The following is a 22863-nucleotide window of genomic DNA, read 5'->3' as shown; positions in this document are numbered from 1 at the left end:
GGTCGAGCAGGTTACAGGAGGGGCAAGCACTGTTCTGCATGTAGGTCCAGGCTGTGGGTACAGCTCGGCAGGTGGTGGGGGGAACAGGATGGGCATGACCAATAGTCCTCCGTTCAGCAGACAATCGCTGAGCGCCTCTTTGTGCCCGGCCCAGTGTCCCGTGCTGGGATGCAGTATGCACAGGCAGACCAAGCTCCCTGCCTTCTTGGAGTTTCTTTTCGAGGAGAGGGGGAGGGGGCTTGGCAGACAATAAACAGAATTAGAAAAAAATATATTACGTTAGAAAGCGATGGAGAGTGTGAAGAGAAGAGTTTGCAGTTCTGAAAACAGTGATCAGGGAAGACCTTGCAGAGGAGATGTCGTTTAAGGAAAAAAGGTGAAAAGGGGTGAAGGAGGAGATTTGGAGGAAATACGTTGCCTGCAGAAGGAACAACATGTGCAAAGGTCCTGAGGCTGGCATGTACCTGGAATGTAGGAGTAGCAGCAAGAGGTTCAGCATGGCTGAAGGGGCATGATTGTGGGCAGTGGAGTCTGAGAGGTAATGGGGCCAGGGCCTCGTAGGGCATGTCAGGGAGCTGATGCATTCATGGGAGTGAGACAGGAACCCTGGGGGACTGAGCAGAGCACTGACCTGATCTGACCTGTTGCAAAACACTGTGTTGCTGTGTGGAGAACTAACTGTCAGGGCAAGGGTGGAAGCTGGGACACTGTTAGGGGCTATTACAGTGGCCCAGATGAGAGATGACAGTAGCTCAGACCTGAGTGGTAGCAGCAGGTGGAGAGAAGGGGCAGCATTGTGAAGGTGGAGCTGACAGTATTTGGTGATGGGTAGATATGGAGTCAAGGATGGCTCCAAGGTTTCTGGCCTGAGCAACTGGAAGGTTCAGTTGCCATTTACTGAGAAGACTGGGAGGAACAGTTTTTTTGTTTTGTTTCATTTCATTTTCTAAATATTTATTTATTTGGCTGTGTCGGGTCTTAGTTGTAGCATGCGGCGCGTGGGCTTCTCTCTAGTTGTGGTGCGCAGGCTCCGGAGTTTGCAGGCTCAGTAGTTGTGGCTTTCGGGCTTAGTTGCCCCGCAGCATGTGGGATCTTAGTTCTCCGACCAGTGATGGAACCCGCATCCCCTGCATTGGAAGGCAAATTCTTAACCACTGGGCCACCAGGGAAGTCCCTGGGAGGAACAGTTTTGCGGGAGGAGGTCAGGCCCAGTCTTGGCGTGTCTGTTAGCCAGGTGGACACGCACTGGTTATGTGTGTGAGGGTCAGGGGAGAAGTCTGGGCTGGAGGTGCACATCTGGGCACGGTCAGCTAACAAGGCCATTTGAAGCCGTGAGATGGGTGAGCTCGCCTAGGCTGAGGTGTAAAAGAGACAAGGCTTGAGGAGTAGCTCTGGGGTGTCTGAACAGTAAGATCTCAGCAAAAGGAGACTGAGAAGCAGTAGGTGAGGTCAGAGGAGAACCAGGAGAGGGCGGTGTCCTGGAAGAACAAGAGACCAAAGTTGCGAGGAGGAGGGAGAATTTGGGGCTGTCAAAGCTGCTGAGGGGTCAAGTTTGGTGAGGATGGAGAATTGGCCTTTGGATTTAGCAACATGGAGATCATTGGTGACCTCAACCCAAGCTAATTGATAGAGAGTGTATGTGGAGGTGTTTTTGTGAAAGTCTGAGTAGAGTGCACACAACAGAGAGCTGACGGAGAGGGATGGGAGACAGGGGTGCAAAGCAATGGGGGTCGCCTTCCTCAGCATTCTGGGTAGGGGCCAGGACCAGGTTGGGGGTTGGTTGGGGAGGGCTTTGGCGGGTCTCCTTAGTGCCCAGGGCCACTGGTGGCCTCCAGAGTGTGCCCGCTCCAGCCCACACTTTCCGCCATCTCCCGCCCTGCAGTCCATGCTGCTCCTGGCCCCGAAGCTGAACGAGACCAACCTCAACGTGGAGCTGATGAAGCACTTCGCGCGGCTGCAGGCTAAGGACGAACAGGGCCCCATACGCTGCAACACCACCGTCTGCCTGGGCAAAATCGGCTCCTACCTCAGTGCCAGCGTGAGTGCCCTGCACAAGCGCCAGGAGCTCTGTCACCGTCACGGGACCACAGCCAGGTCCCCCAGAGCCAGGTCTCCTTGTGTGGGGCTTGTCATCCTCCCAGAGACCTAGGCCCTGGGTGCTCCAGCCCAGTGTCTGAGGGTGGAGTGAGTTGCACCGGGTCACACTGCCAGTAGGTGGTGGGTCTGGGAACCAAACCCAGGCCTGCTTGCCTCCACGGCCTTGCACCCCCTCCCCTCAGCCAGGGCCTCTGAATGCAGACGCCTGCAGCTCCGAGGCCCTTAACGGGAATGAATGAATCGGTCCACAGCGCAGGTGGGAAGGGAGGCACTGGCCTCAGCCCTGAGGCAGCTGCTGCTCTGGCCCCTGTCACTCTGAGGCAGCGTGAGCCCAGTGATTTGGGAGGAGAAGCCAAGATCTAGAGTTTTAAGTAAATTCTCCCCATTTGTTAGTGATTAACTCACATTTCTTAGACTCTGGAGGCCCCGTGGATGGCCTCTGTTCTGGGAAGTAAGGCCTGACAGTTCTGGGCCCCGTACTGACCCTACACTCAGGAGCCCTCTTCCCGCCCCACCCCAGACCAGACACAGGGTCCTCACCTCCGCCTTTAGCCGGGCCACTAAGGACCCATTTGCACCGTCCCGGGTCGCGGGTGTTTTGGGCTTCGCCGCCACCCACAACCTCTACTCGATGAATGATTGCGCCCACAAGATCCTGCCTGTGCTCTGCAGCCTCACCGTGGATCCTGAGAGATCCGTGCGGGACCAGGTGAGGCACAGCTGGGGCTGGGCCCTGGAGCTGGGGCTCTGGGGGATACCTGGGCCTTAGCTGGCCTGGCAGGCTCACGGGAAACTTGGAGGCCCCAGCTCTGCCCCTTGCTACCCCACAGGCCTTCAAGGCCATTCGAAGCTTCCTGTCCAAACTGGAGTCTGTGTCGGAGGACCCCACCCAGCTGGCCGAAGCGGGTGAGTGGCCCACACTCGTGTTCCCTGTGACTCTTGCCACATTCTTGACTGTCACGTGTCATGGCCCCCTTCTACCTCATTGGAGCATCCGAAAGCTGGAAGAACCCTAGAGGACAGACTGTACACCACTCCCCCACCCCCATCTCACAGTTGGGAGAACGCAGGCCTGGAGAAGGGGGACGCCCACTGCAGGTCGCTCTGTTTCAGTTATTGCCCTCCTACCACCCTCCCCATGGAAGCCTGAGGTGTCCATACCTGTCTCTCCTGTCACTGCCCAGAGAAGGACGTCCATGCAGCCTCCAGCCCTGGAATGGGAGGAGCCGCAGCCAGCTGGGCAGGCTGGGCCGTGACAGGGGTCTCCTCACTCACCTCTAAGCTGATCCGTGCACACCCCACGGCTGCCCCAGCCGAGACCAACGTTCCCCAGAGACCCGTGCCTGAGGGTGAGTGTCCCAGATTGGCTGTATCGGTGACTGAGAGGGCTTGGGGTTGCTGGCACCCAGGATCTGTTACTGATCGACTTCCCCCCGGGATGGTGATGGGGACATAGGAGACTGGGTACAGTCCAGTCCCCTCGTGAGCTTCCCCTCTACACACCCCCAGCAACCTCGGCCCTGTTCTGAGACCTTCCCGGGGCCCAGTGTGTGGCAACTCAGTGAGCCTCTGCTCCCCAGGACTTCCTGCCCCAGCCTCGACCCCTGTCGCTGCCACACCCACGACCTCAGGCCACTGGGAGACACAAGAGGAGAGCAAGGACGCAGAAGAGGACAGCACTGCTGCCGACAGATGGGATGATGAAGACTGGGGCAGCTTGGAGGTGAGTGGGGCTGAGGAGGCCTACCCGGGGGACCCCAGCTTCAAGGTCACAGGCTGCCATTCAAGGAACTCATGTGGGCTTGGCTGGAGTCAGACCTGTCCTCATCTGCACAGCATCCTGGGCAAGTAGGTGTCATGGAGCAGCCCTTGTGGGTTAGAGCTGACAGCCGAGCCCCCACTCAACTCCAGAGGCCAGGCTGCTGGTGGTTGGGTCAGCCCACTGATCCTCCTCCCTCTCCTCCACTCGCCATCCCTCCTATACCTGTTCTAGGGCCCACCCCGCCCTGTGATCAGCAAGCAGAGGTCACTCCCAGGCCTGCAGCCAACCAGTCCTCCCTGGGGCTGGGCTCAGTATAGGCTGAGGTTGGAGTGGGGCTGTTCTGAAGGGAATGGGGGCAGAGCTCTGGGTGAGACCCCTGAGGCCACAGGCAGGGGTGTGGAACTCTAGATCTCATTCCCCAGCTTCATAGAGGAGTGATGACAGGCCAGGTTCAGCATGTCCACTTTACTGATGGGAGACAGGGCCTAAGGAGAAAACGAGATGGAAGGCAAAAGAAGAAAGGGTGGAGCCCATGGCTGGGCAGGGGCTAGGGGGCTTCCTTGCCCTTTTGGGTGGAGTACAGGGGGCCCTATGGTCATGCTCTCCTCCCCACACTGCAGCAGGAGGCCGAATCTGTGTTGGCCCAGCAGGACAACTGGAGTACTGGGGGCCAAGCCAGCTGGGCTGGGCAGGTGAGCTGGGTGGGACAGGGTGCGTGTATGTGGGGGGTAGGGCCCTGCCCCTCCCTCCCTCCCTCCCTTTCTCTGGCACTATCTCCTCCTTCTCTTTGCAGACCAGCAACCCTGGTCACAAATCCCAGGAGTCAGACTGGAGCAGCTGGGAAGCCGAGGACGCATGGGAGCAGGGCTGGCAGGAGCCAAGCCCCCCGGAGCCACCCCCTGAGGGCACACGGCTGGCCAGCGAGTATAACTGGGGTGGACCGGAGCCTAGCGACAAAGGCGACCCCTTTGCTGCCCTGTCAGTGCGTCGGGAGGCTGGTGCCCAGGTACTCGGCACCTGTCCAGTGGGGGGGTGCAGACCTGGGGTGGACCTCAACTGAGAGTAGGCCTCCACTCCAGCCCACACTTCCCTTTTCAGCCGAGGCGGGACTCGTGGGGTGATGACAACTGGGAGGGCCTGGAGGCCGAGAGCCGTAAGTGCTTCCCCTGGGCTGGCTGGCTGATGGGCTAGGGCTACCCTCCTCTGGGGCAGGCATGGGCTGGGAAGCTGAGACTCAGGTTGTCCTGACGCCGTCAGCCCTCCTCCCCTTCTTGTTCCCAGGACAGGCCAAGGCAGAGCTAGCCCGGAAGAAGCGCGAGGAGCGTAGGCGGGAGATGGAGGCGAAACGCGCTGAGAAAAAGACAGCCAAGGGCCCCATGAAGCTGGGAACCCGGAAGCTGGACTGAACCGCGGGTGTGGGCGCTTCCCAGCCTCGGAGAGCAGGCCCCGCAGATGTATTTATTGTACAAACCATGGAAGCCCGGCCGGCCTGGCCAGGCACATCTCACATATACATAATCAGAGCCACAATAAATTCTATTTCGCACCCCCTGTGCTGGGCTCAGTCTAGCCCCTCTAAGGAGGCTGGGGTCTGGTGCCACCCTTCGGAGACCGCGCCCACCATGTACATGAACGTCAATTTACTTCGAAAACCCACTGTAAAGAGGCACGATCTGATTTATCAGTTTCTGGGAAACACCCTCTGGAAGGAAGGCCGGCAGCGCCAGAGAGACCCAACATCTGCCTATGAACCGGGTGGAGCTGGTATGGGCACCCTTGGAACGTGGGGCTCGGGGAAGGGGTCTGCGGGCCCCGAAGGGTCCCTGGGTCCGAGCCCCGAGTCAGGGCACAAGCGAGAGGCGGAGCTCGTCCCAAGTGTCGGGCAGAAACTCCTCGGTGATTGCCGAGGTCCAGACCGAGGCTGGTGTCAGCGGCGGCGCTGGGGCACGCAAGCTCCATGCGGGCGGCTGCGCGCGAAGCCAGCTTTGCAGACGCAGCGGAAGGAACCGCTCGTGTTCACGCAGCGCTCGCTCTTGCATAGTAGCCCGCGCTGGTTCAGCTCTCGGCACTCGTCGATGTCTGGGTGTGGGGGTTAACAGGTGCGGACTTCGCGACGGCGCTGGGGCCGGAGCCGCGCGGCCCTCTTGGCTTCCGGTCCAGGCGGGGTTCTGCAGGGCCCCGCCCCGCCCCGCCCGCCTGCCTCTGGCCCCGCCCCTCCACTGACCCGCCCCTCGGCCCTGCTCACCGACGCAGCGCGCGCGCGAGGCGTCTAGCTGGAAGCCACCAGGACACTCGCACACTGCGCCGCCCGGCCGAGGCACACAGCGGCCGCTAACGCAGCGGCACTCGTCTGAATCCTCCTCCGAGCTGTCCTCTTCTGCGCCGGGAGAATGCAGACGTCAACACCGCTCCCAGCGATGGCCGCGGACCCCGCCTCTGTCCCTCCCTTTACACTCACCTCGCGGGGGCTTTCCCAGCAGCAGGGGACTCGCGTCCCAGAAGGAATTGCTCTCACTCTGCGACGTCGGGCACTGGGACCCTGAGAGGGCAGGGGGCGGTTAGCCGTCTGCGGCGTCGATTCACCCCGGCTCCCGCCCCAAACTCCCTCCCGGGTAACCCCTCCCGGGCCGGCTCACCGGCGCCGCGCGGCGGGCACGGGCGGCACTGGGCTCCCCAACCTCGGCCCTGGCGACAGCAGCAGTCGTCGAAGGTGAGGGCGGGCCCGGCCAGGGGGCCCGCACACATGCCGTCCTCTCCGCGCTGGCTCCAGCACACGTCCCGCCGCTCCGGGGCACGCTCTGAGGAGCGGGACCCGGCGTCAGGGAGGAGCGCCCTTCCCCGCTCCAACCCACCCTCGGGGGGACCGCGGCCCCGGGTCTCCAGGCGGCGGACAGGGCTCTGGAGAGCCCAAGATGACCCTTGCCCTCACCGGCCGGGCTCTCCGGGAGCTGGCAGTCGCGGCCGGAGGGCCCGGGCACCCAGGGCGGGCGGCACTCGCAGCGGTAGGAGCCCGGCAGGTTGACGCAGCGGCCAGGGCGGCAGGCTGCGGGGTCCTGGCACTCGTCCACGTCTACGGGCAGCGAGGGGATGATGGGTGGGTAGGGGTGGAAGTCACAGCTCGGCTCGGCCAGCCTCCCTCCTGTTTCCCCAGCCGGCCGACCCGGGCCTCACCCATCTCCTCTGGGCTCAGACACTGGCGCTGAGCCGGGCTGTACTCGGCCGGGGGCGTGCAGGCGCAGCGGTAACCACCGCGCGTGTTCTCACACACTCCGTTCCGGCAATTAGACTCGTCCAAGCACTCGTCCACGTCTGAGAGAAGGAAAAGCGCGAGTGGTAGGAACCGGCCCCAAGTCGGGTGGTTGTGCGTGTCTCCCGGTTGCTTTCCCACGGCCACGGGGGCCGGCTGCACTCACCCACGCATTCCAGCAGGTTCCCGTCGTAGTAGAAGCCTTGCTTGCAATAGCACTCGTAGCCCGGCTGCGTGTTCACGCACTTGCCCTCCTTGCAGATCTCCGCCCCAAACAATATGCATTCGTCGATGTCTGCGGAGTGACAGGCCGTGGGCGCCCGCGCCCTCTACCTGCGGGGCCACTTAGGCCCCGCAGCGGAGAACGTGTGGGTGGAGCTTACGGTGGAAGGGACGAAAACTGTGCGAGGGGCTTTTCCGAATGCTGACATGAGTGATGGGGCGGGGCTTTGCGGAGGGGCGGGGCAGTCGGTGAGGGAGTGGGCGGGCCTTACCCCAGTACCCGCCACTGACAAGCACTGGCGGGATCGGGGCGGTCCAAACCTCGGCGGGCGGAGCAGGGCATGCCAGGTGGGCGGAGCCGTGTTGGGGCTTACCACGGTGGGTTGGGATGCCGTAGTTGACAATGTTGTTGTCCTGGGTGTAGCCCTTCCCGTCCGGGCAAAGGCTGTGGAACTCAGCTACAGCGAGATAGTGGCCGTGGGGAAGGAAGGAGGCAGGATTGAGCGCATGTGTGCTGGCTGTCGGCCGCAGGTCGGAGCTCTCGCCTCACTTCCCACCTACCCAGGGAGGGGCTCTCTCCCCCAGTCCGTTTCCAAATGAAGAAACTGAGGCTCTGAAAAAGGAAAGGGCCTGCCCGGCTCCTGACCTGAGCTGTAGACTGGGCAGGGATAGATCTCGCAGTGGTCTCCCCAGCCAGCCCCCAGGGAGCAGCAGCATTCCTGCTGGGTGACATTGGTGGCCAGTACACTGTCGCAGAACACGGTGTCATCGAAGTTAAGGTAGCACTCCTTCTTGTGGTGGGGCTGCTCCACCTCTGAGGGGAGGGGAGAGCAGCTTAGATTCCTGCAGAATGTCTTTGCCTGTCCACGCTGCCCACCAACCTCATCCCACTATTCCCCCACATCCCCTGGCTCCCCTTAGCTGCCCTGTGAAAGCCAAGCTCCACCCTCAATGTGGCATTCAGGGCCCTCCTGCGAGGTCTGGCCCCGCCGGGCTCTCCCAGGCAAAAAGAGATTTCTTCCTGTTCGCCACATTCCAGAGGGTGGGACCAGGATACAACTCTGAGCCCCAGCTGCAGCTCAGGGGAGTTGTCTAGATTGAGGAGGAAGCCGAGAGGGCACTCACCCTCACAGCCATGCTGGTCCTGGGTGGGCGTGAAGCCCTCATCGCAGACGCAAACGTAGGAGCCCTGCAGGTTCTCGCAGGCCCCGTGGGGAAGGCACAGACCCGGGTCCTGGCTGCACTCATCTATGTCTTCAGGGAGTGAGATGAGCAGAAAGAATCTCTCAGAGGGAAACGAGCCCCGCTTTCCCCAGGAGTATGCCTCAAGGGCCTCACACAAGTTCAGAACCTGAATTTCCGCTGTGACTTCAAAGTACACACGACAGGAATCCACTCGTGTCTGTCTGTGCATGTGGGTAGTTGTGTGCACATTCAATGCATTATTCTTCATAAAAACCTAACAGAATGAAGTCCTAACTCTCAGCTCAGCATTTGGGGACTTTCAGTTTGGTCTCCCAATATCTTTAAGTCTCATCACCCTTTACTCTAAACCACCAACACCCTCAGCTCTGTGTTTAGGGCGTAGGTGTCTACTCTCCCTTAAAACGCAACTAGCTTCTTCCGGATCTCTGTGCTTTGCAAATACTGTTCTTTGGGCCTGGAATACCATCCCATGCTTTTCTCTGCTTAGGGAATCTATTTATGCTTTAGGGAACCCTATTTATGCTTCAAGTTCCAATTCAACTGTTGGAATAAATCACTAGTCCAGACCTCTTTTGGCACCCAGCACCCTGAACTGTAAGAATCAATTTACATGTCAGTCTCCCCTAGCTGGGAGCCCTGGGTCATTGCTCAATATCTAGTATATAGCACAGAACCTGGCAAATATTAGATGCTCAGTAAACTCTTGTTGGATGAATGCATATAGGGGTGATTTGGCACATAGTAATAAGCATCGTTAATTACTGTCATTATCACTGTTGTCATTTTCAGTGAAAGACTAGAAGGATGAGTGAGTGGATGGATGGAAAGACAGATCAGTAGTGTGTCTAGGAGATTACTGCTGCCTGCCATTGCTCCTCAGGAGCTCTCAGCCAATCCCCCCATACCTTGGCACTTCCGGCCGCCTACCAGCCGATGCCCCTGGGGACAGAGACATCGATAGGAGCCATTGGTGTTGATGCAATCACCCCCAATGCAGGCTGCAGGAAAGTCACACTCATCAATGTCTGTAGAGAATCAAAGAGGGGGAGAATCTCAGGGGCTAAGCCCAATCACACACAGCCTGAGGCTTCCAAGGCTTCCCGAAGAGCCCTGGGTAGGGCCCACACCCCAGGCCTCATCTTGGATCTGGATGGGGGCTGGCCATGGGAGTGCCTGGCTTGTTTACAGGTAGCCCCTGGGCTTGGGCCCTGGGCAGTGGAGGTCTTGGGGTAGGGAGGAACAGGTCAGCCCCCCAGCTCAAGGCCCCCCTCACCCTCACAGTGGCTCCAGTCCCTTGACAGATGGTAGCCAGAGAGGCACTGACACTGGAAGGAGCCTGGCGTGTTGGTGCAGATGCCGTTGTCACACACGTCCCCAGCCTCACACTCATCCACATCTGTGGGGCACAGGGGCTGTCAGAGGGCCAGGATGGGATGGTCTTGGGCCTCTGCTACCCTTTTCCCACTCCTGCCCATGGCCTGGAGCACCAGAGCTGAGGTGAGTGGAGCTGGAGAGAAGCATGGGACCCTCACCCCGCTCCTGTGTGGCACACTATGCCCTGACGACCAGGCCAGGTGCTGCCAGGAACCCTGGGCCACGTGTGATTCCAAAGAACTCAGGCCTCCCCATCCTTCATCTGTTCTCACCAAACAATCCCATTCTGCCCTGGGCTTCCTTTGCCCCAACTGCTCTCCCGGCTGCTCTTGCCCTTCCCCCACCTGCCATGGCTGCCTTCCTTCCCATGTAAATAAGCTCCCCTATATCTTTGGTCTCACAGAATAACTTGTTCTGCTTGTGCAGTAAAGGGACTTGGCTCTGAGAGCATGCTTCTGTGCAGTCCTTTCTGGTGGAAGCTGGTCGTTGCCCACACCCCAGACCCCTTTCAAACCACACTCTTCCTCTGAGGGGCACTTGGCCCCTATGCCAGCCTCTCTATTGCTGTCAGCACCCACCTTCCTAGCCCCTCTCCTTCTCTCTTCCTCCCCATCCTAGGAGTTTTCAACATCCATTTGGACAGCCAGGCCCAGCCTCTGACCTTACAGTCCTTCATCCCTCAGTTTCTGTGACCTTCACCTCAGTGCCAGCCACTCACTCTCGGTACAAGGGGCTGGGATCTGGCCCCTCTTGGACATCTCAGATGCAGCTTCCTTCCCACCGCCTCCGCTGTTCTCGAGCCCCCAACTCTACCTCCTCTAGCAAGGGCCCCTGAACACCTCTCCTTCTTCCTCACTGGTCTGGCAAAGTCAGAGCCCTAGCCTGCTTCTCAGGACCCTGGGTGCTGAGCGAGGCTGGAGCCAGCCACCAAGCGGAGCACCTGGGCCACTCCACTCCCTCTGGCCTCCAGCCCGGCCAGATCCTCAGCGCTACCCTCTCCTCCTCCTCTCAAGCCTTGACACTGGAAAGCCCCCAGGTAGCCCCCGTGCTCTTGGGCAGTTCCAAACCTCTACTGTTCTCCTCAGCCTACAGCCTACACCTCACTCTGGTGATCCCAGGTCTCACTCCTCCTCACTTGCTGCCTGCATCTTCTGGCCTCCCGGCATGCCACGGAAGCTACCCTGCCAAGGCCACCAGGGACCTTCTCGTCTCCCCAGCTAGTTCTTATTTTACAAGAACCTCTCTGTTGCATTTACCTCATCCTCCTCTTCCCTGCATGCCTCCGCTCCCCAGCTTCTCAGCTAGTGCTCCCTGGGCCCTCCCACCACCCCTGCTCCGCCATTGCCTGCTCCGATTCCCCTGCCTTCTACCGACGTGGCAGTATCCACAAGGCTCTGCCAAGGCTCCCCTCACCGGACCCACCATCCTTGACTGCACCCCAAGGCTCCACAGCTCTCCCCAGTGCCTACCCCGAGGCTCCACACACCCCCAGTGACACCCCAAGTCTCCACAGCTCCTCCCAGGGCACATCCCAAGGCTTCACACCCTCCCAGTGACACCCCAAGGCTTCACACCCCCACAATACACAGTTCCAGGTGGGTGTGTCTGGCCCAAGGTTTCCAATCAGTATGGCCCACCCTCTGCTGGCATTGCCAGCTGAAAGGCCCACTGGGACCACCCGCTCAACTGTCCAACATGAAACTTAATGTCTTCCTTCTCAAACATGCCCCACCCCAGGGGACCCTATCCTGGTGAGCAGAACCCACTGAGTCACCCAAACTGGAAACCTGAGGATCCCTTACTCCCCTCTCTCCTTCACCTTGACATCCAGTTAATGAGCAGCCCAGGTAACGCGTTCTAATATTTCTCTAATATCACATAATCTCATGACCATCCTTAGGCCTCTATTCTCATCAGCTCCACCACTGTCTCTGTCCTGAGTCCCCACCAGACCTCCAGCCACTCTCCACAATGGGCATCAGGGAACTTTCTAAAACAAATGGCCACTCTTGTCATTCTTCCCCTTAAAATGCTTCAGGTGCCTCCTGATATCCTCAGGGTGAAGCTCAACCTCCTGGGCGGGGCTTAGGTGGGCCCTTCAGGGGATGGGGACCTGCCCCTCACCGGCCAGCCTCAGCCCCCATCCCCTGCTTACACCTTACATTCCCTGTACACTCCGTGCTGGTGTTTGCCTCTGACTTCGCTGGCGCTGCGCCTGGCATGCTCTTCCCTCTCACCTTTCTTCGCTTGGCTAACTCCTGTTGATCCTTTAAGAGCACTCAGACCTCCCCTTCTCCCAGCCCCGCTGAGGTTTCCCAGGAACACCCAAACTCCATCCAGTCCTGCAGCCCTGCGCTCTACAGTTGGTGTCTATTGTTCTCCAGTTTCTCTGAATCCCAGCCCTCAGCCTTCCTCCTGATACATAAGAAACATTAGTGTCGGGGGAACTACTAACATCCCCTTTCTTTTATATCTTTTTTCCCCCCTCAAATTTAAGTAACGTGCTTTGCAAACGCAGCTTCAAGCTTTGCCTCCTCAGATCCTTCCTACGTAGAAATTCTGGTCGCCCCCTCCTCCGCCAGGTCCGCTGAGGAACCTAGTGAGTGGATCAGTGAAGGGGCGGTGTCTGTGAATTAGCTACCTCCTGCCCACTCGTCCGACAGACGGGGTGACCCAGTCCCCAGCTTCAGCGCGTGAATGGGTGGCGGGTGGCAGGGCGGGGAGGGCTGGAGCTCACCCAGGCAACTGCGGCCGTCCGGCGCGGGCGCATAGCCCTGGGCGCACGTGCAGCGGAAGGAGCCCGGGAGGTTCTCGCACCAGCCGGGAGAGCAGGGGCTGCCCTCGGCGCACTCGTTCACGTCTGCAGCGGAGAAGGCTCGCCTCGGACTCCGCCCCACCGGATGATGCACTGTGAGGGGGTGGGAGCCCCCTCCGCCCGGGATGGGGGGGCCTCTACTCCCGGGAAGGAAGCCCAGTCTGGAGGTGACTCCCACCGCCATTAGCCCCGCCCCATCACAGGGGCGACTCCCGAAGGGCCCCTCCCATTTGCTTTCGAGGTCCCGCCCTCTACCCTACCCCGGACCCAGGCCTCGCCCTCACCGCGGCAGGCCCCGCCCCCCTGGCTGCGGTAGCCGGGCAGACAGGCAATGCACTTGAAGCTCCCAGGTTTGTTCTCGCATTTGCCATCCGGGCAGGAGCTAGGGTCTCGGCACTCGTCGATGTCTGCACAGTAGGGAGGAAGAGGACTCGTTTGGGGACAACGTGGCCGGCCAGGCGCTCAGGGTCCTCGGCAGGGCCTCCCTTCGTCACAAATCGACAAGTCGAAGCGGGCCCTCTGGGCTCCGGACCGAAACCTCTGAGAGGCCCAGAGCTGGGCAGAGACGGGAGTGAGGCCCTCCGCCCCCACCCCAGGCCGAGGGACCGCTGAGGACCCCCGGCGGTCTGGATGGGGTCTTCCCCACCTTCGCACACGGGCGGTCGAGAGGTTTTGAGCCGGTAGCCGGAGTAGCAGTTGCACTTGTAGTGACCGGGAAAGTTGATGCAGAAGCCGCCGTCGCCGCACAGGTGGGGCTTGGCGCACTCGTTCAGGTCTGAGCGGGAGGAAGGGGGCGCGAGGGGAGTGCAAGGCGGCGGAGGGGATTACATGCGGTCGGGAGAGCCCCCCGGGTCCACCTAGCCCCAGCGCCACCCCCGGCCCGGCAGTGCTCACCTACGCACGAGCGCCCCCCGGCGCCGACGTGCAGGCGGTAGCCGCGGTTGCAGTGGCAGTTGTAGGAGCCGCCGGTGTTCATGCAGATGCCCCTCCCGGCGCCGCATGGCTCCGCCTCGCACTCGTTCACGTCTGAGAAGGGCGCGCGGGCGGGAAGGCGTCAGAGGTCTGTCGGGAGCCAGGGCCGCCCCCGCGCCACCCACTCGCCACGCTCACCCACGCAGTAGCGGTGCTGCGGATGCGACCGGTAGCCCGGGTTACAATGGCAGGAATAGTCTGAGGGTCCCGGGACGCACTCCCCGTGGCCACAGATGTTCTGGTTCAGTCGGCACTCATCCGTCTCTGCCGGGGTTGGGGGTGCGGCGGTAGGTCAGGGGGCCAGGCAGGGAGCATTCACTTTCTGCCATGTCCCCAGGGAGGACCTGGATAGCCCATTACTAACGACGCGGATACCTGGGCCAGGTCGCACCCTAAGCTCAGGTGCTCCAATCCTAGGATTCCCTACACCTCCATCACAGATAACCCCAACATCACAACCTCCGGTAGCCCCAAACCATGACCCCAGGTCCCTGACATCCCTATCTCCTCAACTCCAGGAAACCTTGATACTTCTATCCCCACTTATGATACCCTGACCCCAGTCACCTCAATACCTCAAACCCTGCAGCCTCACCCACACAAACATCCTCTAGATCAGTGAACCAACACCCCTTGCCTTAGGGACCTACCCCCCCCCATTCCAGAACAGTTGTTTTCCTCCCCCTCCCAAGGCAGACAGGAGCTGGTTTCCTGGGAATCCTGGCTCGCGCATGGTTGTGCCTAAGTGGTCAGATCCAGGAATCCTTCTCACCCTATTTCCTACGATTCCTAGTAGTCCCTGCCTCCACCTCTCCCTCCTTGTGGTCCCTCGCCTGAGCCCTGCCCCATGCAGCCCAGGCCTTGATGCTGAACTCTACCCCCTCCCAAACACACCTGGCCAGTGGGCTCTTGTAGGCTGTTCTCTTTGAGGGCCTCTCCCTAGGCATCCTTAACACCCCCTCCTCTGAGAAGCCTCTGCATGTGTCTCTTCCTCCACGTTCCCACAGCCCCCAGACTGTCCCGGGGTGGTTCCTAGCCTGTGCAGACTTCCAGGGCAGTCATCTTCCACCAGGAGCTCATCTAACCTCCGGTTTTCAACCAGGCTGGTGGCTTCCTTGTGGCTTTGGAGTCCACAGAGACATGGGCTTGAATCTGGCTCAGCTGTGTGACCTGGGTCCAGTCCCTGAACCTCCCTTAGACGCAATTTTCTCATCTGGAAAACGAGGCTAACAGTGCCCACTTCACAGAGTATGAGAAGGGTAAACAGTACTTAGTATGTAAAACTCTTCAGTCAGTGCCTGGCCCAGGGCAACTGTTCAGCCATAGCTAGCAATTATTCCGATGCCCAAAACCCTGCAGACACTTCCCACAGCCTTTGGGATCAAACCCAAGCCTCTTAACAAGGCTCCCTGAGCCGGCCCTCCCCTAGTTCAGAAACACTGATCTGTGTGTGTGGTTTCTCCCCGCTCCATGAAACCACGGTTTCATGTTTCCATACCTTTGCCCAAACTTCTGCCCAAACTGGAATGTCCTTTTTCCCAACCCGCCCATTTCTTTCCCACTTCTCGTTGTTAATTTCTAACAATCCTTAAAGCCCTGCTCAGAAGGCCTTCTCTCATTGCCACCGTGCATATTATCACCCCCTCCCCGCCCAGACTTCCTTCCTTCTTCTCTATTTTTTTTCATAGCATTTATGAGATATACTAGATTTGGACTCATTGATCTGTTTGTTGTCTGTCTACTCCACAAGGATAGGGAATTTTTGTCTGTTTTGCTTATTACTGTATCCCCAGCACTTAAACAGTGCCTACACATAGTAGGTGCTCAATAAATAGTTGTAGAATATATGAATAAATGCCTTCGGCCTGGGCTGACCACCATAATACCCGGATCAGTTGAGGGCAGAGTGGGATCTCTGCTGCACACCGAGGCTTCCACAGCGCCCAGCCCAGGGCCTGGCACACAGTAAACCCTGGATGTTTTAGTGCTCGGGAATGATTGGAGGGGGTAAGGGAGGAGAAAAACTAAGTTAGGGGCGTGGCTTACCTCGGGCATGGCCTAGGTGGGCGGGTCTTACCTGTGACCTGAGTAGGGGCGATCTCTACCGCACTTCGGGACGGGGGCAAGTCGGGCAGGAACCAGGGCGGTGAGGGCCGGGAGATCAGCTCTGCAGGCAGCAGGGCACACTCATCAGCTGGTGAGGAAGCTGAGAGCGCCGCCCCTCTCTCCGCAGGTCACCCGCTGGGAACTTCACACCCAGCTTCACCGCCCCCTGGTGCCTAGACTGTGAACTTCCCCGGCAGTGACAGCCCTTGAGGACTGGTTCCTACGGTGCCCAGCTCACCAGGGTAGGGCCGGGCAGGAGATGTGGTGACAGTCGGGTGGCTCTGCTGCGCGGACTGCTCTTCGATCACTGGCTGCAGGTGACAGCAACATAAGCCCTCTGTGTCTCCTTGGCCTCCCTGCCCCTCCCACATGGGCTCTCATACTCACTGAGTCTGTGCTCACCCCTAGAAGGGAAGAAGATGGGGCCGTTAAGTGTTGGGCTGGGAGAAGGGAGTCAAGTCTGGGATTGGCACTTGGGTATTTGTGGTCAGGGTCCCTAAGAGTTCAACGATCATGTCTCTGGATCAAGCATCAAGGGTTAGATCCTGAGGTCAGAGAGTGTTTCCATCACAGGTCAGCGAAGCAATGGTTGGACAAGGTCCTTGGCTTGGGGGGTTATAGCCAGGGTCAAATCCCTGGATCAGCGGTCAGAAGGTCAGATCTAGGGGCAGCATTTGAGCTGCATTAGTGCCCTGGTCTGGAAATCAAAGGGGTCCTGGGGTCAGAGGATTGAATCTGGAGGGCAATAAATGGTCAAATTCTGTTGATCAGGGGTTAATTCTGGGGTTAGTTACAACATTGGTTAGGGGTCAGAGTATCAGCTCTGGGGGTCAGTGCTGGTCTGGGACTAGGAGTTAGAGGTTAGACTCAGGTCATATCTGTGGATCAAGGGTCAAGGTGTCAGACCTAGGGGTTCAGCAACTGTCAGGTAACAGGAGGGGTCAGGCCAGACCTCTCTCTTCCTCTGTGTCCTCAGGTGGTGGTGCCCGGCTGGGGCTCTCAGGGAGCTGCTGGGGCTTGGGTGGCCCATCAGGGTGCAGGAAAAGGGAAAAGTCACTTTCACCCTGAATGGTGAGCGTCTGGTGGGAGGTGAGGATGTGGTACCCCTTCCCAGCTGGACAGATCTCCTTGAAGGCAGCTGTGGCCAGAGCAAGGGGCAGAGAAGTGAGCACTTCCTGGATAGGCACACAGACACCCCCCAGCTACAAATGCCCCAGGCTCACCAGTGCCATCAGCTGGGCAGCGCTGGCACCTGGTGCCCCAGGCCTTGCCGACACTGCAGCAGCAGAGTTGGCGGGTGAGGCGCGTGGTCAGCGGGTGCTGGCACTGGTGCTCAGGGCTCACCAGGCGGAAACATAGGCTTTTCTCCTCCGGCTTGTCCGCTGCAGGGGCCAGTGGTGGGCATGGGCATCTGGGCCTGAACACTGCCCACATCCCCCTTCCCATCTGCTCCAGACCTTGCCTCTCTGGCCCAGACAACACTTAATCCTCATGTGGCCCCTGATCGCACATGACCCTGAGTTCATGTGACCCCTGAAACCTGTGTTATTCTGACCTCATGTAACACCCGAAACTTCGGTGACCACTGACCCCATTGACCCCTGATTCTAGCTGCTCTAGACTTTATCCCTCCCACTCATCAAGCCCATGGTCTCATATGACCTTGACTCCATATAATCCCCGACCCCATGCGACCTCTAACCCCAGATCTCATGCGACTCCTGAACCCACTGATCCCTGACCCTATCTGCTCTGGGCCTTGTTTCACCTGCAGTCAACCCTTGACCCCACTCTGACTTCTGTGACCTCTGATCCTTACTGTTTGGAGGCTTACCCACCCACCCATGCTTTGTGACCTCCAAGGATCCCCCAGTCTCACCAATGCACTGTGTGCGGGAGGGGCCCAAGCTATGGCCAGGTGGGCAGACACAGCGATAGGAGCCAGGGTTGTTGAGGCAGTCACCATGGCGACACATGCCTGGCATCGCGCACTCATTGATGTCTGTGGTAAGTGAGAGTTTGGTCCCTCCAGTTTGGGGCCATAGGGTGACAGCAAGCTGCTCCAAGAACCTCAGGGTTCTGCCCCTGCCCCATCTCCCCCCTCGTCCACCGTAGGACCTCCCCCAGTGACAACTGGCCTACCCCTCCAGCCCACAGAATCTCCAGCTGGCCGTACCCTGGCAGTGTGTGCTGTTGAGCCTCTTGTAGCCCTGGGGGCAGTCAGCGCCCACCTCCCCACGTACAGGCCCTGGCTTCTGCACCCCTGTGTCTGCAGAGAGAGGAGAGCATGGCAGGAGAGGACCTTGGGGGGCCTGCAGAGAGGGAAGGGAGGGCACTGGGGACAGGCAGGGTGGGACGCTGAGGGGAACTGGGTGGGCAGTGAGGCTCAGGCTGCTTGGACTGGGGTCTCCCACTGCAGGGCTGAGGGGGTGTCGGTGGAGCCACCCTGTGGGGAGTGGGGGGGAGACCTCACTGAGCCGAGGCACTCACACTGCAGCTGCGGGCACTTGTGGCACTTGCTCTGGCCCCAGGCTGTGCCGATGCTTCCACAGCAGTCTTCCTGCTTGGTGAGGCCGGGGAGGGGATTGCTGCCACACTAGGGAGAGGAGTGTGGACAGGGGGGTCACAGGGTGCCCATCCCCCACCTGGCCTCCCTCCTGAGGCCCTTTTCCTCTGCCACTCAACCTGCAGGACACCCCCAGTTTTGAGCAATCCGGGTGGGTTGGAACAGGGCAGCCCTGAGAGACTGAAGGGCCCGTCCAGCGGCGACTGTGGATTCACTCACGGGCTGCTTGGGCAGCGTGTCCTGGAAGCAGCGGCCCAGGGGCTTCTGGGTGGGTGGCCGAGGATGCGGGGGCTTGGGGTGCGGCAGCAGGTGCTGGGAGGGGGCCGGGCCCTCGGCGTTGGGCCCTTCGATGCGGTGCACTTGGACGGAGGCCTCGGGCGGGTGGTGGACGCGCACGTTCACCACAGGGGGTGGGGCCTGCACTGGGGGGCGGGGGCACAGCGGCTTCAGGGCTGCCCCGTAGCGCCGGTTGGCAGTGCGGCGGTCCTCCAGGGCTGGCCTCCGCCCGGGACCTGCCACCCTAGTGCCCGCCCACCTCGGCCTCCCGGGGTCTGCCCGTTGCCTGGTACCTTCCGCTGAGATCTGTCCTGGCCCGAGGGGCACCAGGAAGGCTGCATGCTGGGCAGGGGGCCCCTCACCCGGCCCCGGCGGATCGGCGATCACCTGGACCGCGTAGATGGCGTGCTTGCTGGCCACAGACTCGCCTTCCGGAGCCAGGGGAGGCAGCGCGCCTGTGGACAGGGCCCCAGCCCGACCAAGCCCAGGGCCTGAGCCGCCAGTGCCCCCGCCAGTTCCTCCAGCGGGCACCTGGCAGAAGCGACCGGTGAAGTCCGGGGGACACAGGCACTGGTTTCGGGAGGAGCACTGGCCGCCGTTCATGCAGGGCAGAGGGCACACCACTGGGGAGGAAAGGTGGATCAGGGCCCAGGCAGACCCCTGTCCCCAGCCCCCAGGCCCAGTCCCTCACCCGCATCCTGTCTCTTCCCCTCCTCCCTACTTCCTTGCCACCCACTAGTTCTGTCCTCCCTGGGAAGCTGGTTTATGTAACACATCACACACACACACACACACACAGAAACTACCCTCTAAGTCCCCCAACATCCTTATACCCATGGGGCCACTGGAGTCTTAAGTCTTGGACTTAAATCCTAGTTAGGAGGCCATGTGCCAACTGTGTGGCCCTGAGCAACTTACTTCCCCTCTCTGTGCCTCACTGTCCTCATCTGTAGGACTGTCCTGTCTATTAAATGGGGCAATGCCTGTACAAATGCTTAGCATAGTGCCTACTACACAGTGGGTCCTTAATAAGTAGTAGCAAATGATGATGATGATGATGGAATAGCCTTTCCCTCCCCTTAGGCCTTTCCTGGAAATCCAGTCTCTCTCTGGTGCTTCCTCCTCCTCACCCCTAAATTCTTCCCCTGATTCAGCCCTCTCTGGGCTCTCCCTCCCTCTCTTTGTCTTGCCATCCCAGGGCCCACACCTCACCATTGCCAACTTGAGCTATCCCTCTCCGGGACCTCCCTTAAGCACCTCCACCCAGGGGACCCTGTCAGAAATGAGCATCTTGCCTCCCCACCTCCACTTGGTCTTGAACCACCCCCGGGAATCCCCACCTGCCCAGTCACTCACAACTGAGCCTTGATACTCCATCGCTCCTGCTCCCACTCCGGCCAGTTCTGGCCTCTGTAATATCTCATAATCCATCTTCCCTCCTCCCCATGCCCTCTGCCACTCCCCTGCCTGTCAACATCCCAAGCGCCCCCAGAGAAACTTGCTTCAGGCAAAGCTCTGCCACAGTCACACCCCTGCTCACAGCTTGCTTCCTTGCCCTCCGTGGCCCAGAAGGAACCTTCTTTCAGCCCATCCCCCCCTGCTCTTTCCATGTGCACCCTATGCTCCAGGACTCATCTCCCGTCCCCTACAAATGTACCACATCTTCTGCCTCCCTGGCTTTAATCATGCCTTTCCCGCCCCCTCAGAGCCTTGTCCCCCATCTCTGCATATTCACATCTTATCCTTCCAGGCTCAGCTCCTCCCCCAGGAAGAGAGCCTTTCTTCAGATACTACCCACCCTCTGCCTCAGCTCTGGGTGCCAGAGGAGGTGCTGGGGGAATGAATGAAGGAGTGACTCAGTGAGAGGATAGGATCTCTGTCTTTCTGTCACACACTCATATCCGAAATCCAGCCTTGGGGACCCGAGCTCACACACCAGGCCCAGCCCCTCTCCTGCCTGCCACATGGCTGCCCTCACTTCCCAGGATGGGAAGATGGGGCTGAGGCTCTCTGGACACCTGAAGGGACTCAGAGGGATGGCCCACATGCATGGCCATCGGGGCCTGGCTAAGAGCATCCCAGCCCAGCCCAGCCCATCCTGCCCGGCCTCTTGGGGCCAGTCTCTCAGGGCAGAAGGGGTGTGTCCTGGGCCAGGGGAGGCAGGATCCTCTCCTTCCTGCCTCCCAATGAGTCACCCATAGCGGTGAGGGTGACCTCCCTGTGACACCCGCCCACTGTGGCCTGGGCGCCGAGCCTGGGGGATGTGGGCAGCACGGATGGAGACAGCAGCCTGGGCAGGATGGCCAGGGGGCTTGGGAGGCCGGGCCCACGTACACTCACATGCACAGCCATCTCATCACACACACATGCATAGACTCATTCTAACACCAACACAGGCTTACATAAACACTCCCATAGTGATTGCAGACATGCACCCAAGACAACACAAAGAAACAAGTACTTGATCCCAGTGTGCCACTCCAAAGCTGGGCATACCCCCGTGGGTGTGTCACGTGCAAGCGTGCACGTGCACTCTCGCACACAGACACACATGCACGTCTCATGAGAACCCCACATCTGTGGGGTTCCTCAGGTGTGAGTGGGTACATGAGTACAGGAATGTGTAAGAGGGGCTGTTTTGCTGGTGCCATCCTGGGCCTGGCCTAATTACCCCGTCCAGGAGGGTAATTACTGCTGGGATACCTCCCCCAGCCTGGCCCACAGGGCCCTGAGGGAGCAGAGCTGAGCCCAGGCCTGGCCCTCTGAAGAGAGATGTTGGGGAAGGGGTGGACTCCAGGTGGAATTGGGAAGTTATGACGGCTTGTTGTGGGGGAGACTCTAAGGCAGAGCTGTTAAGATTTATGGGGGAAGCATAGATGGGGCATCAGGAAGAGGAGAGGCTGAGGACCCAAAACAGCCCCTACCTCCAGGCCTGCTCCCCACTTGTTAGGCCTCAACACCCCTCCCCTCTAAGACCTTGCCAGTAACTAATTCCCTCACTCCCAGCCCTGACCTCAGCTCCTCCTCCCAGAGAATGCAGGTGTCTACCACTGGCAGGCCCTACTTTAGATAGTTTTTAAAGACTTTTCCTGTTTCTTCCAGCAAGACTGTTTCTTGGGGGAATACTTATCCCTTCTCTGAGACCTCCTGCCCCCGGCTCACATCCCTCAAAAGCCCCTGCTGCTGACCCTGACTCCCTCTCAGGACCCAGCACTTTCCTAGAGGCCTGTGTCATCCAGGACCCCAGCATCACCCCACACCTTAGGCCTCAACGCCAACCCAAAGCTGTGAAGTCCAGGCTTCCATGCAGCCCTCCCAACTCTGGCCCCAGCACTCCAGCCTCCCAAGCCCCCTGAAGCCCCTGGGGCCCCAGGCCCTCAGGCTCTGCTCTCTGAACCCACGACCCCCAGGGTCACGTGGCCTACGTGGCTTACGCTGCCATGTACCCCGCATTTGTCCAGGTGCCTGCCTTCCCCGCTCCCCCTGCCCGTGTTCCCGGCCCTCACCCACGCGGAAGCCGGAGCCCGTGAGCGTATCGGTGCTGTGGCCGTTCTCTCCGATGAGCGTCATGTTGGAGCCCTGCTGACAACTGTCCCGACACTGGCCCTTGAGACAGGTCCGCTTGCAGATCACCGGCGCAAAGACCACCTTGAAGCGCTCGCGGGCCAGCGCCCCGCCCCCGCCAGCGCCCCTCTCGCCCGCCGGCCCCCCCTCGGCCCCGCCGCCCGGGCCCAGCAGCAGCAGCAGCAGCAGCAGCAGCAGCAGCGCCAGCAGCCCCGCCGCCCCCGCCCCGCGCATCTCAGGGGCCAGGCCGCCAGCAGCCCCACGGGGCCCGGGCATCCGGGGCCGCAGGACCCGGGGGGCGCGCCCGGGCAGGGGCGATGGTCCCGGCGCTCGAGGGGAACAGCAAGCCGGGAGCCCCGGGAGAGGAGTAGAGAGGGCAGCGAGGGAGAAGATGGGAGGAAGCGCGCGGGGAGGGGACAGCAGGCGCGGGCGCGGGCCCAGTGAGAGGCAAAGAGATGGAGGCTGGACTGCGGGGAGCCCAGAAACTTCCACCGCCCCGGGAAGGAGCCCAGCCACGAGCCGGGGCCGAGGGCCTGCGGAGGCCCCAACCTGAGGCCGGAGCGAGGAGGCCGGAGCAAGTTGAGGCGGAGAGGAGGAGCGAGGGGAGAGGAAGGCCGGGCGGCCGGCCCGCTCCGCGCCTCCCCCGGCCGGGCTGG

At 60.3% G+C, this 22863-nt stretch overlaps 2 protein-coding genes across 6 annotated transcripts in view; one reads left to right on the top strand and one right to left on the bottom strand.

The window, feature by feature from the left end:
• The window catches only part of SCYL1 (SCY1 like pseudokinase 1), a 12395-nt gene extending 6985 nt beyond the window's left edge, over nt 1-5410 (top strand). The window contains exons 10-18 of one of the 3 annotated variants that reach the window (XM_028163653.2): nt 1883-2038; nt 2618-2806; nt 2928-3003; nt 3282-3446; nt 3678-3820; nt 4483-4551; nt 4653-4865; nt 4958-5012; nt 5141-5410. In XM_028163653.2, the coding sequence (XP_028019454.1) occupies nt 1883-2038; nt 2618-2806; nt 2928-3003; nt 3282-3446; nt 3678-3820; nt 4483-4551; nt 4653-4865; nt 4958-5012; nt 5141-5265 (1191 nt within the window). In that variant the 3' untranslated portion in view covers nt 5266-5410. Of the gene's footprint in view, nt 1-1882; nt 2039-2617; nt 2807-2927; nt 3004-3281; nt 3447-3677; nt 3821-4479; nt 4552-4652; nt 4866-4957; nt 5013-5140 lie in introns of all 3 variants that reach the window. The other 2 variants (XM_007170944.2, XM_007170945.2) reach the window with 2 other exon arrangements.
• Nucleotides 5258-22863, bottom strand: LTBP3 (latent transforming growth factor beta binding protein 3). 3 transcript variants are annotated; one of them, XM_057553975.1, is made up of 28 exons: nt 22150-22861; nt 18937-19266; nt 18587-18789; nt 18292-18397; nt 17978-18070; nt 17681-17803; nt 17025-17183; nt 16754-16939; nt 16189-16205; nt 16040-16112; nt 15773-15862; nt 13834-13959; nt 13618-13749; nt 13370-13498; nt 13008-13130; nt 12646-12768; nt 9808-9930; nt 9440-9559; nt 8454-8582; nt 7975-8142; nt 7703-7786; nt 7273-7401; nt 7031-7168; nt 6789-6929; nt 6496-6657; nt 6318-6398; nt 6105-6236; nt 5258-5938 (listed from the first exon to the last, which is right to left on the bottom strand). In XM_057553975.1, exons 1-28 carry the CDS (start codon nt 22481-22483, stop codon nt 5787-5789), a joined length of 3906 nt encoding a protein of 1301 aa, XP_057409958.1. In that variant the 5' UTR covers nt 22484-22861; the 3' UTR covers nt 5258-5786. The 3 variants fall into 3 exon arrangements, with proteins under 3 accessions (XP_057409958.1, XP_057409959.1, XP_057409960.1); XM_057553976.1 differs by lacking the exon at nt 16189-16205 and having other exon boundaries at nt 16040-16113; nt 16753-16939; nt 22150-22863; XM_057553977.1 differs by lacking the exon at nt 16754-16939 and having other exon boundaries at nt 22150-22863.

This window comes from Balaenoptera acutorostrata, chromosome 9 (genome assembly GCF_949987535.1).
Source record: "Balaenoptera acutorostrata chromosome 9, mBalAcu1.1, whole genome shotgun sequence".
In the NCBI taxonomy this organism is placed as follows: domain Eukaryota; kingdom Metazoa; phylum Chordata; class Mammalia; order Artiodactyla; family Balaenopteridae; genus Balaenoptera; species Balaenoptera acutorostrata.
Note: the sequence above shows the minus strand (reverse complement) of the source record. Positions and strands in the feature narration are given on the sequence as shown.